Consider the following 13,955-nt stretch of genomic DNA (forward strand, 5'->3'; position numbering starts at 1 on the left):
TTCTTGTCACTGGTGTTGAGCTCTTCACAGATGAGTGGCATTGTGTGATAGTGACATCAACACTTCACTGCGCTTGTGCCATCTGGTTTTACCTCATTTCTATTCTCCCCCTGAGAATATCTACCCTCCTCGACTGACCACTCAACCGTTTCTGTTTTCCCTCCATCCACAGACTCGCAGAGGTCCCATCTGTCCTCCTTCACCATGAAACTGATGGACAAGTTCCACTCTCCCAAGATCAAGAGGACTCCTTCCAAGAAGGGCAAGCAACTGCAGCCCGAGCCAGCAGCCAAGAGTACAGAGAAACCTACCAACAAGGTGTGTGTGCGGTCATGTAGCAGAAATTATAAGTGTGTATTGTGGGAAATCCACCTCTTTCCCACCTTGTTCAGTGTGCCTATTTGTGAAACGATTGTCTTCCTGTCTTATGTTTTGTGCTCCTGTACTCCATTGTGTCTGTGTGTGTGCAAGTCCTCCCTGCTGGTTCCCACAGCTTCCCAGTCGCTGTGGCGGCTGGCTGTGCTACAGCAGGTGTCTAAACCTATAAAGACATGAATGGAACTGGGCCGCTTCCTGAATGAACTCCTCCGCTCCCTCTTAAGGCTTTTGGTGTAATGAGTATATTCCCCAACAGCCCTGCTATGAGAGACTAAAGAAGCTGAAAGAGCCTGTTGCTGTAGTACCAACATGGCTCCAAGCCACATCACTTGATAGAGCTTTGAACTGCAAGCAAACCATGGGAATAATAGAACCACAGCAAAGAGCCCAGACTGTTGTGATGTTCCAAATACTAAACGGGTTGTTGAGAGTTTTTCACTGCATACTGTTTATGGTGTTTAAAGTCCCATATTATACTCATTTTCAGGTTCATACTTGTATTTTGGGTGAAAGAAAATATTGCTGCTTTATTATTAAAAGAGAAATGGAAATCTCATATTCTACAATATGGGACCTTTAAAAAATCCTGTCAAATGTTCGTAATCATCATTAAAGTTGTTTGTTAGTACAATTCTAAGGTGCTGTTCTGTGTTACTGCTTTGTTTTTCTAGAAGGTTAGTCGGCTGGAGGAGCACGAGAAGGAGGTGGTCAGTGCCCTGCGCTACTTCAAGACAATCGTGGACAAAATGGTCGTGGAGAAGAAGGTGCTGGAGATGCTTCCAGGCTCGGCCAGCAAGGTGCTTGAGGCCATTCTGCCTCTGGTTCAGGTCGAGGCCAGGATACAGCACAGGTGAGTGTCATGTTTTTGTAAAGATTTTGGTTCAAATTTGATAACTGTCAATCCTGCTCGCCCCTTTGGTTTACGGCACAAGATAAAATATTTTCAATGCATTAAAAAAAGATACATAAATTATTCGAAGTCCTTTTTTTTGGTCACAGTAGTATTATTCTATTACCCTCCATCACTTGTCCCTTTCCCACTACTGATGTAATAATTCACTATGAACCATTTGTTGATTCATTCTCACCATTCTTGCCTCTTGACGTAACCTATAACGTAGCTGGAATGCATGCAGGACATGTCAGAACTAGCATGATGTCGACTACCACTCACTGAGCTGCTCGTGAAGATTGATGATATGTTGTGAGAGACAACATCCCTCACCTCAAGGCTCCCTGCACTTGATGCCTGAAGCCTTAAAAATTACATTTATGTGTTACTCACTGTCAATGTGGCAATTATCGGAAATGATACATGAAAAATTAATTTCACCTTCCAGATGCATATGAACAGATATACTCAGTCTGTGTGTTTTCCTTCCCCTCAGGGTAAAGTAAACCCTCTCTGTGAAAGTAACCCTAGCTGCAGTTGTGTTTGGACTGTCAAGACATGTTAGAACTTCTCTGTCTTTGTCTTTGTGCCTCTCCCCATCCGTCAGTACAGATGAAGGTATGGAGGTCAGAGGTGACAGATTTTGTATCTCACAGCCCTGTGTTTAGAAGCGATTGATGGATCGCTGCTGCAGCATTGAGAAGCGGCTATCTCTGGGGATTTGACCTCCGTCTGATGTAGTCAAACCCCAGTAGATCACAGTAGAAGTTTGTCTTTTTGGCAAATAAGCTACCGTACATCAAGTTACTATTGTGTGAAAAACATTGGAAGAAGAATTTTACCAATTTGATAAATGAACAATGCTTAGAAGAGGTTTTTTGCCATCTACTAAACATGCACCACACACTGCAGTGTTGGATTGTTTGCAGTGATTTAAATCAATACTGGTCAAATAACTAGGTCAACAGTGGGTGTTACTCCTACCCGCTGTCTTGGCGCTGTTAAGTTGATTAAAGTGCTTATTTGCCAAAAAGGTTAGCTATCAATCTCTTATCTGCAAACTCTACTCACACTGAGTGGTCACTCGTAGCTGCAGATTTTATTATAATATCACTATTTCTACTAATTCCCATTATAACCTATAGCCCTTCGCTTGCATAGTCATTCTGGGTCATACCTCTCCACCCTTCCAACTGCTCCACCATCCCTCAAATCTTTCTGCTAACCCTGCCTAGCCACAGTCGTCTCCTACTCACTGTAGGGCTGAGCTATGCAGACAGTGGATGGATATTCCAACACTGTGATTCAGCTGCAGCATGTTGTAACAGGCCTGTGCCACACCTTGGCGCGCACTGTTCACTACAGGCAGGAACAACACCCCCGCTTCGCTTGTGTGGTTATACACATACTTCTGTCTGCACTAGCTAGCTTATCTCCAAGCTTGTAGTCAGGCATACCTCCACTTCCTAAATATGTAGTTTAATAGATGATAGATATATGGAAGTGTATCATGTGCTCTTGATTCTGTGTGATTATTATCACCTCCAGTCTAAGATGTGTCTGTCCCATTGCTTTTTTCACACCCCTCTGTTGTGTCGTCTTGAATCATCCACCTTTCTGCGCCTCTGGTTTCCATTTCTTTTTCTCCCTCTCATTGCTATGGCTACTCTTACCCATGGCCCAATGCTATTCTCACACCCTTTCAACAGTTCAGCGCTGTCTTCGTGCCATAACCGTGTGTATCAGAGTCTGGCCAACCTCATCCGTTGGGCGGACCAGGTGATGCTGGATGGCATTGACCTGGAGGACAAGGAAAATGTGGCATCTGTCACCAGTGTCATCAAAGCAGTGTTGGATGGGGTAAAGGTAGGCCCTTTGCTCATGGAGAAAATGAAGATAGTGTTCTCTATGTCCTCCTCTGGCACCACTAAAGCTGTTGTCTTTCTACTTACAGGAATTGGTAAAGTTGACCATAGAGAAACAGGAGCAGCCGTCACCCACCACCCCGAACAAACCTGCACCACCTGCTACTACCACAGCAGAGAGGTGAGTGCTCTCCAGAATACAAACGTACTCATTCAGACACACTAAGTAGTTCATTCACTCAGACAGCTTTTATCTGTGTAGCAGCGTGTCATCGGAGATGCCCTTGATAGATCGGGAGCAGGAGGTCTCGAATAAGACAGCTCCGGCAGCTACCCCTGCAGAGGCTGCCTCTGACATACCAGATGAGGACGTAGCCCCTCCCAAACCTCCACTTCCTGAGGCCAAAATGGCAGAGCTCAGGTGAGGACAACACACACACACACACACACACACACTCACTGCCGTGGTGATATTCTGCATCCTCTCTATCTAGAGATTCTTTTTTTTTTTGCAGTTAATGGATGCAACTGTGAAAATTCAGGTCTTGGTTTGGTCAAAGGGAAAGTTAATAGTTGACTGAAATATGAACTTACTGAAGTACTGGTACGTCATGTAGCTCTATTTGTTCTAGAGTCAAGGTTGAGATTCTTCCTCATTTCAAGTTAGGGCTGTGCGATAGGACCAAGTTCTCATATCCCAATCTAGGTTATTTCATATCCAGGTAACAGTATCTATCACAATATAGCACATTTTCTGTAAAGACAATTAATGTATGATTTAAATTAAATACTGACATACATTTTTAATTATATACTCGACAAATAAAAGATATTTACTCATTTTATTATTTTTTCTGTTTGTTCAGAAACCTTGTGCTAATATTGAATTAAGCATGTAATAAAATATAAAAATATAAAAAGATACTGTTTGACATGATTCTTGCATATGTGGTAAAATAGGTTAGAGGTGTTTGAGACTGTTATGGGGACCACTCTGGTTTTTTGGTCTGACAAACTTTTCATACCCAAATAAGATCCATATGACAGAAGTCTTCATTTTGTCTTGGCTGGTCGGAGTACTTCCCCTGTTCGGAATTACCCCATTCTGTGTCACATTCACTGTCCTCCATGTTTGTTTGTGTTTCCGTCATTCAGATATTCTGTCTGCATCTGCGTGCCATGTGTAACAACACAAAGTGTCATCCAAATGATGACAAATACTGCCATAAAGAGTGGGATTTGCAACACAACAAAACAACAGAGCACAACACTAAATGATGGACATTTGTCTGTCGTCACATGATATACATCGTCGTATTGCACAGCCCTAGTTCAGGGTTTTTCTTTTTTTTTCGCTTTGTCTCCATCCAAAGAGGAAAAAAGGACCACAGAAACGTTGTGGCTGTTTGCACTGTGATCATAAAAGCAGAAGTGACCATTCTGCATTTGAGGTTAACTTATCTTTAAACATTTGTGAAACATGTTTCACAGATATCAAATGAGGAATAAAAAGGGCTTTTAGGATGTGGGTATGTACGGGGGATTTCTGTCTTTTTATTTTCAGTGATCTGGAACGTTTTGATTTTGAAAATCAAAAATCATTTTGGTGTGAAGCGTTTTTGAAGCGATCCAGCTGCAGAACTGTCGCTCCAAATGCTCAAAATTCCAAATTCTTCACAATCCTTCAACTTTCACACTTAAATACAGTGCACTTTGGTTTGTTTGTTGCTCTGTCTCTCCCTGCCTCACTCTTTCTGCTGTCTCTCTCAATTTGTTTCATCTTTGGTTTCCCTTTGGATTCTGGGAACAGAGCACAGTTGAGTGCTGACGCTGGCCAAAGGAGACCCTCTCAGAAGGAGAAGTATGTTAGCCCATAGGATCATCTGTCCTCATTGTAACATCCCACCCTAGACCCCCATAAAGCTTCTGGATTGGATGAAAGTGTGTTCGACCTGCATGGTTGCATTATCCCAAAGTTTGTGTCATCCTGGGCATCCCGTGAAGAATTCATCATCCAATCAGAAGACGGTCCAGTGCATGAGAGTGTGTGACTGACCTCTGCAGTGTTTTTTTCGCTGGCCTCCATATCATGGTGCCTTTTGTTTCCGCTCTCCGTCCCCATTTTGACCTGGTATTAACTCACAGAGAATTTAGGATTGACAAGCAGGACAGCTTCATGTCATAGCTGAGAGAGAGAATAACGTGAAACACCCTCACTTTCATCTCACTACCCCAGAGGAGGGATGATAATGCGTGTGTTCATGTATTCATACATGGGTTTGTGTGTGTGCATACATGTCAGAGACAGCTGTGTTTGCGTGCTTGCCCGATTGTCTGTATTGAGTTTGCCTCTGGCATACATTAGAAACATCCAACATTGCTGTTATTTTACTGTGCTATTTTTGTTTATCTGTCAATAGCCCTCCACCTGCCCTTCCACCAAAGAAGCGTCAGTCAGCCCCTTCGCCTACACGGGTCGCAGTGGTCGCCCCAATGAGCCGTGGCTCCAGTCTGCCCTGCAGCGTCCACAGACAGGTGAGGGACTATGGTCCATTATGGGGTAACTTCAGCGCCAGTTTGAGAACATATCAACTTCATGTACAAGAAAAATAATTCTAACTTTCTCTCTTTGTCTGTGCAGCAGCAGGACTATGAGCAAGAGTTCCTTCAGAGGCGTTTCTCTGGGGGGAGCCAGTCCTATGGCGGTGACTCTCCACGACTGTCTCCGTGCAGCAGCATGGGGAAACTCAGCAAGTCTGATGAGCAGCTCTCCTCCATGGAGCAGGACAGTGGTCAGTGTTCTCGTAACACCAGCTGTGAGACGCTTGGTAAGACCACAGACAAACAGATGGTTGGGGTTCTAAATCTGAATCTAGCATCGAATCCTCCTATTTAGTTCAAATCCTTTTGAATTTGATAAGGCATGGCAATTTTTCGATGAATTAAAGTTATAAAAGACCAATTTCAAAGATTCAGCTTAGATCTGTAATCAGCGTTTGGTGGCTACATCCTTTACTTGTGGTCCATTTAATGCTCACATTAAACATGGTGTTAAGCAGCATAGAATATAAAATGTTGATTACAAGTACTAAAGATCCAGATGCATAACCATTTAAATTTAAAATATTTAAAGGTATGCATTAAGAAACTCTCCTGCATTTGACATGATCAAATGATCATTTCTCTTGAGAGGAATCATTCTGTGCTGTTCTTGTTGAACTACAGAAACACACGGTCCATTTGCGGTCATAGAGTGGCGTTATGGAGTGATGTTTCTTTTCACTCACAAACCACACACCGAGACACTAGCTTTGCAAAGAGCACATTAACCAGACTGCACCCAAAAGTTTCCGTGCACTGTAACCATAACAGGATTAGAGTTAGTTAGCTCAAGCTAATGAAGTCAACCGCTGGTGTCATTTTAAAGGTAGTATTCCAGGTTGGTTATAGATATGAGTCCTGCTTATGTTGCCTTAATGTTTTCTGCACTGGTCTTTGCTAATGAAGAACATGTAGGGGACATAAAGGATTAATAGATGATTTATTAAGGTCAGAGCTGATCAAATCTGGGTATTTAGCAGCAAAGAAACCAGTTATCGGAACCTAACAAACCTTTGCTAGTGTGTGTCATTAAAACTGTTCGTCTCATCAAGTTGCTTAAGTTACACTCAAGTTGATGATTCAGTCTGAATGTATGATGAATCACAATTTCATTTGTACCTTTTCTTAACCTTTTCAGACAACACAGAGAATTACGACCCGGATTATGACTTCCTCCACCAGGACTTGTCAGTTGGGGATAACCTACCCCCAATACCGGTGGGAGGGTGCCTGAGCCCCCTGCCTGAGTCTCACAGCGAGTCCTCTTCCCCAGTCCCCGGACAGCATCCCTCACATCCTCGCTTCAGCGCCCCTCCACCCCAGCAGCAGCCTGAATACTGGACCCCGCAACCCAATCAAACCAATCCCTTACAGTCACGCATCAGCGCACCTCCTGCCCTGCCCCAGAAGAAGCGGCGCAGCACCCAGACGCCGCCCTTCCCTGACGCAGGATCCAGGGTGCTGTATGAACGCTACCCCTCCCAATATGACAACTTGTCAGAAGAGGAGCGACACCCTACGCCGCCATTTCCCCTTTTCACGCCCATTTCACCCATGCCCCAGACAAATGGGGGCGTGTTCGTCGCCCAGTACATAGCCAGCGAGAATGCAGATGTCCCCGCCAGCCCACCACCACTGCCAGAAAAGAAAAGCAGACACAGTAAGTGAGGGAAAAGAAGGGGATACGGGACATAATGAAGGAGTGATGAAAGCAAGGAAGAAATCCTTTAAATGAGGCAAAGGAAGGGACAAAGAATCTAATGTAGGGAAGAATAAAGGGAGGGATGAGGATGATTTAGGATCGGACAGTGGGACACTGGCTCCACTTGGTGATTAGTTCATTGAAACATAGCTTATGTCAAGGAAATATTACGCTGTGAATAGGCAGGAAGTGACTACCAGGATGTGCTACAATGGGTCCGACTCCAAGGGCAGAGAGGGCAACATTTGGTCATTTCCTGACACACCTGCTACATCACTTCCTCTCAAGCTACTGTATTATGTCATTCCATACAGTTGCCTCTTCCTGTGAGTGCAAAAACTTATCACAATGTATGACTACGTGCAAGTATGATTTCAAGACTGGGGTGATGTCATCAGGGTGATCTCATCTTGGGACTAATACGTGGATATTGATGAAAAGTACAATTTGTTGTCAATCCTGATAAAATTCCAGATCTAGTGGATTTATATATGTTTGATATTGGATTAGGCCTGATTGAATTGATTGGGCCTTAGTGAAGGTATGCACTCTGAGTGCAATTGTAGTTTTTAATAGGGATAAAAAGTCAATATATTGCTGCCTTTGCCCCTTCGATTTTTACCATTTGTTTAAAAAATGTGTCACTTGTAAGTCATTTTAAACCTAACTTAACCTAACCCTAATCCAAAACAAACAATACATTCTTTATGATCTAATCCATTTCCCTCCTCCAGTCCTCCAGTACATGCAGTTTGTGGAAGACTACTCCGAGCCGCAGCCCTCCGTCTTCTACCAGATGCCGCAGAGCGAGAGCATCTACGAGCAGCGCAACAAGCGCTTCCAGGAGGTCTATGGCTTCAACGACTCCTTCAGCAGCACTGACTCAGTGCATGAGCCAATGCTGCCTCCAGCGCTGCCCCCGAAACAAAGGCAACTGGTAAGAGACCTCTGCATGTGCAGTTCGGTGCTTTGATAAAGAGCATCTTCTCTAAACTACCACGGTTAAAAGTAAATGTCTCTTGCAAGAAATGGTTTGGTTAACTAATTTGGACTGTATGAGCAAAGCTGTAATTAAAATTCCTGAAATTGTTCACTTCGTCTTCCTCAAATTTTGACCAAAACTTTAAAGCTGTGTAGCCTTCAGATGGTTAGAATCATGTGATAGAGAGTGTTGTAATGACCGGCACATGTGAACAATATAAACGACCCTCTGCAGTAGAGCTCGGTGCACGTCCCGACGTCTTCGTGCTAGCTGGAAAGGAAAGAGTGGGAAAGAATGCAGATTGCATTCTGGGGCTAAGTACATTTCAGTGGTAATCTTCATCAATTTTCTCTCCAGCCTCCTCCAACCTTATTATCTCTCTCACCTCTTCAGTCCCTCTGCCTTAATCTCTCTGTCTCCCTCACTCGCCGTTTTTGTGACTGAAGCAGATGTCTGCGCGCACACAGAGGTGTTTGGTTGTTAGTCAGAGATAAGACCAGCCTTTATCAGCCCCACATCAGATCCAGTCCACTTATCTTAATCTGGGTCGGTGTCTGGGTTAATTGAGACAAGAGTCTGACAGACTCATAGAGGAAAGAGAGGAAGAGACATGATAGGACAGGTCGTAGCAGGGGAGGGCTCACTGTGATGAGCTATGTGAGTTTTAAACCTACAAAGACACAAAAAAGTGTGAGTAGATGCAGTATGAGGTCTGACACTATTGTCTGCCAAAGTTATAGCTGTTTTGGTTGTTGTTATTTTCAGTTAGATATTTGCGCATTTCTTTTTTCTTAATGCTCTTCTCACTGGTTTGGAGTGGGAGGGGCTCAGTTAGAAACATATGATGTCAGTACTTATAAACCAATCACAGTTTGGTGCACAGCATTTGAATTGGAATCTGATGACCGTTGAGTGGTTGTTTGGTTAGTTTGAAGCAAATCTGTTCAAGCCATACTCACACAGTCCTGATGAAACAGATTAGATTTTTGAGTGTTAAACTGATAGTAAATTCTACCTAAAGGTGTTTTAGCCCTGATTGTCACTTACACAGTCATGAATATTTAATGTGACGTACAACATAAGCATCGGGCAGGACTTTCTAAACAGTAACAATAACGTACCATCTTTTACTGTTATATGATGGTTGATCTCGTCTTTTGCTCGGAGTGCAAGGGGCTCTCGGACCTTGCTGACTTCCCAGTTTGCAGACATCAATTCATCACCGTTTCCTCCTCCACTGCTGGCTTCAAGATGTAAACAACAATTCACTGTTCAGGGTGCAACATTTGTGTCTTGTACAGGCTGTAAAGAAGGGGCTATAGAAAGTAGCCTCCTGGAGTAACCATGTTGGTTTACGGAGAGGGCAATTAACTAGTCACAGTGGCCACATTTAGGGAAAATGCAGCAGGTTGAAATGTACTGGAATTTCCCTTTAATAATCACCACTGTAGAGCAGCAGAGCCAGCAAAACATTTGATGTTCTGGTAGATGGTCTGTTGTCTGCCAAATCGTCTCACATGAGACACACTTGCCTGTTTTCCTTCACTAATGCCTGCCATACATATTTGAGGTGACAAATTGATCTGTGGTTGGCCTAAAGCTTTGATGTGGCGAGGACAGTACATTTGTAGACAGTAAACAGATGACACTCCTCTCCAGGGTATAGGTGCATGTACAGTGTCACAGCCCGGTAAAGAAAATAGACTTTGTTGGCTGAGTGGCAGTCTATCCGGGCCACCTCAGAGAGCCTTTCTTCTTTCCCTTTGTCCGCTGGCCTCTCCCTGCCACCACAACTGTGTATTTGGAGCCGTGTGCCCAGCTTTTATTTTTATCATTCTTTTGTCTGAGCGTACTGTCGAGCTGCACTCATCTCCACTCCCGCTGCGAGGCCTAATCTGGCCTCATGTTTTGGACTTGATGAGCTCGTGGCCCAGTGGAATAAGCCTGTTTGCCTCCTCCATAAACCCATGTTCCAGGCTTACACGCTTTGGCGACTTTACACGGCTTTGCAAAAAAAAAAAAAAAGAGAGAGAGAGAAAGAAAAAAAAAAGTCATTTCGGCTGCTGCGTGGATAAGGAATTGGGTGAGGAAAAAAAACCGGAGCGGATAATATTGGCCCGGTTTAGAACGTGTTGTAGTTGGCCTGGTTTCTGTAAAGCGTGACGTTCAAAGAGTTTTTTGGAGTGTCACAGTAGAAAAAAATGTGTGTAACCTGTGTTCATCACATGACCTTCTAACAATTAGTGCTTTCTAGGAAGACTTTGGTAAAACTAAAACAACTGAACTCCCGCTTTCACCACTTTGACTTCACACTGCTGCTGAACTTTGATTAAATCTGCTCTAATTCAGTCTTGCTTACTAGTGTAATCAACTGTCCCCTTTCTTTCTTCTTTTTTCTCCTTTAACACCCTGTTTACCTTCTTTGCCTTCTCATAACCCCCATTTACTCTCGCTCACTTTCTTTTCTATCTTTTCTACCTTTCTTTCTTCCTCTTTGTTTCAGGCCTCCCACTCTTCCTCCCCCTCTTCCTCCTCCTCTTCTTCTCTCTCCTGCCACCTCCAGCCGTCTGTCGCGGCCATGGAGGAGGCGGGCTCTGGGCTGGGCCTCAGCATGTCCGTTTCTAACTCCTACCTGATTGGTCAAGCGTCCTTGACCACACCCACGGTGAGTCCCCCCTCCCTAACCCCCCATGCTTAAACCGCCATCCCTCCACCTCCATTTCTTCATGCCGGTGTGGGTGCTGTGTGGTCCTGGACTGGTCCCGGGGCGGCTTGACCTCTGTGTGCTCCATATGTGATACAGTCTGTTTATCTGCCCCTGCCCCTCTGATGGGGCCATCCCTCATGGGTCGGTCATTTGGTTGCTGTGTGGTCCTTGATTTTGCTCATCCACCCGTCCATGTGTGCATTTGTTTTGGCAGTGTGAAGTTGTTGATTTGTCGTGTGTTGTTTTTTTTTTTTTAGATATATTAAAGTGTGCTGAGTGTGTTGTGGTTCTGTGCAGCCTAGTTTGTGTGTTTGTGTGTCGCACTTTATCAGCCCTCCACATGACAGGTAATTATTTGAGCCTTTTACCGAGCCTGTCACGATAATTACGTTATTGGCGTGTCCTACATATCTTATCATACATATCTTATATATGTATGTGAACTAAATCATTTTTGCTGACCTTGATATTGCCTGTTGTGTTTACATGCATGTTTGTTTATAAGAATGTCACCACCCATAAGAATGGGCTTTCCTGACCATTTTAAGATTTGGGCGTAGCACCAAAATGTTATTTTATTCTTTTGATTGTGCAATTTTACTTCATCAGGGCTCCAGGCTAACTTTTCACACTGGTTGCACTGGTGCACCTTACATTTTCATTCATGTCAAGTCGCACTTTACAGACTTTTGGGTGTGTTTGCAGCCAAAATAGTCACACCCTGGAGCCAGGTTCATAGTTTTATTTTTGGTAGGTTTACACACTATAATGCTTAAAAAACACATCAGTTTCCTCATACTGTCCAGTGCTGCCATAATGTATTCCCCCTCTGAGACGCTCTGTTTTAACTCCTGTCTCTTTAAGGCAAGCCTCCCAAATACCCAGTCTGCTCTGATTGGTCAGTTAACACAGGCCTGAGCCAGCACCGCTCACCATGTCTCCGTCTGCTCTGTCCTTTTTTCAGCTTCCAGTTAGCTTCACTTCTATCGTGATTATAGGCATAAATTAAGCAAATGTGTGACAAAATGACGTAGTGATGTCACAAAGTCAGGCACAAATACTAAGAATTAAAAGTTTATTGCTCTTTGAAAGACTATACTGGCATTATTATGCAATTGTATTATCATTTAATCAGTAAAATGTATTTCTTGGACAAAATATCCTCCGACAAAAATGTAGTTATCGTGACAGGCTTGCTTTTTGCCTCTTTTCAGTTTGCCTCAGCGTTGCATTGGGAGAGTTGTGTGAGTGGAGCAGCTCATCCAAATAGTTAGTTTGTGATCATAAATAACAAAAGAGATCTTTGTTGGTCTAACTGGAGCATTTCAGCCATCAACACGTTCTTGTTAATGAATTAGCTTGTGGTTAATAAATGGTATATTGCACTCACTAGGGCGCACTAGGGCTTGGACTATGTGTTACAGTGGTTTGTCAGTATTTTGGGAGGGGATGACCCATGATGACCCCATGGTGTGCGAGGCACCCAGTGTGGATCTCCCTCAGGATATCTGCAGTGGAATGCAGCACCAGATGGACCTGATGGAAAACACATTCCTCTTGTTTCTGCTCCTCTTCCTTCCTCTCCTCTCCTCTCCTCTCTGCTTCATCCTCCAGTGTCGGTCTCTTGTCCCAGCACTCTCTACTTTCTCCCATCTGTCTAGCCTCCCGTTCACCCTTTGCCATGCTGCAACCTCCCCCCCACCCTCAACCCGAAATGCACACACACCTCCACACCTCCCATTTGTCTGTTTTCTGTGGAATGTTTGCATTCCTCAACTCATTGGGGCATGATGTTTTTTGAGGGGAAGGAATGCCAGGAAAGCTGCTTTGCATATGTGGAATGGAAAGAGAAAGAAATACTCGTACTTGATTTTAAAGTAGAAGTGTCTTTCCCCCTGTATGTGTTGCTGATGTCCCAAATTTATCGGCACTTTTTAAAACCGCTGCTAAGAAAAAGGGGGGACTGATGGTCCTTTATTTTCAACTGATCCTGTGTGTCTGTGCATGAACACGTGCATGAATTTGTGTGTGTGCGTCGGCCGAGTGTGTGCAGTGTTGATCTGTGTATGAGCCTCTCTATGCTGGTATGCTGAAACGGGGCTGAAATGTGCAACGTGTCAAAACAGGTTACCACTAACTCCCCTGCAGACAGGCATCTCCTCCAGTGGCCACACACACACCCACACACACAAACACACACACACACACACACACACACACATTGTTGAGGCACCTTTTCCCGAAACACATACATCCTTCACAGTTGATGCTAGCTTATCTATCCTTGTTGAACATTTCTGTCTTGTCATCCTCCATGTTATCTAACTGGAGATGTTTGTTTGCCACTGGTTCCAGTTTTAAATTTACTGGGAGTGTGTGTGTGTGTGTGTGTGTTTGTGTGTGTGTGCAGTGCATTTCATGTTCAGGCACATCACTCTCATAGTCCAGGCTTAATGGAGGTTTGGAGAATGAGGTGAAGACTTTTTCCCCCTTCCTATTGTTCAGCTTCTTTTCCTATCTGCTCTTTCGTCACCTCTCTGATCCTTTTTAGTCCTGTCTTTTTTATTTTTATTCTTTTTTTTCTCTTTCCTGCTTTCGTTTCTTTCCACCAATCGCAGAGCTTGGACCAGGTTGCCTTGACCAATGCCACCATTCTGGATGGCAGCGGGGGTGGGCCCAACGGTTCCCTGGCTGGCTCAATGGGCTCTGTGGCTGTCTGTCTTCCTTCTGAGTCTTCTCTCACTGACTCTCTCCACACCTCAGCGGTGAGCTTACACAGGATAGATGCTGGAAGCGACAGCATAGGACAGATAATAAAATGTGACACT

At 44.1% G+C, this 13,955-nt stretch overlaps 1 protein-coding gene across 5 annotated transcripts in view; it reads left to right on the forward strand.

The window, feature by feature from the left end:
* The window catches only part of rapgef1b (Rap guanine nucleotide exchange factor (GEF) 1b), a 45,927-nt gene that overhangs the window by 22,597 nt on the left and 9,375 nt on the right, over positions 1-13,955 (forward strand). For 2 of the 5 annotated variants that reach the window (XM_073477417.1, XM_073477420.1), the window contains exons 2-10: positions 173-318; positions 1,050-1,228; positions 2,980-3,136; positions 3,225-3,316; positions 3,398-3,556; positions 5,556-5,670; positions 5,777-5,963; positions 6,875-7,396; positions 8,173-8,375. In XM_073477417.1, the coding sequence (XP_073333518.1) occupies positions 173-318; positions 1,050-1,228; positions 2,980-3,136; positions 3,225-3,316; positions 3,398-3,556; positions 5,556-5,670; positions 5,777-5,963; positions 6,875-7,396; positions 8,173-8,375 (1,760 nt within the window). Of the gene's footprint in view, positions 1-172; positions 319-1,049; positions 1,229-2,979; positions 3,137-3,224; positions 3,317-3,397; positions 3,557-5,555; positions 5,671-5,776; positions 5,964-6,874; positions 7,397-8,172; positions 8,376-10,923; positions 11,086-13,745; positions 13,893-13,955 lie in introns of all 5 variants that reach the window. The other 3 variants (XM_073477421.1, XM_073477418.1, XM_073477419.1) reach the window with 3 other exon arrangements.

This window comes from Pagrus major, chromosome 12 (assembly GCF_040436345.1).
Source record: "Pagrus major chromosome 12, Pma_NU_1.0".
NCBI classification, from domain to species: domain Eukaryota; kingdom Metazoa; phylum Chordata; class Actinopteri; order Spariformes; family Sparidae; genus Pagrus; species Pagrus major.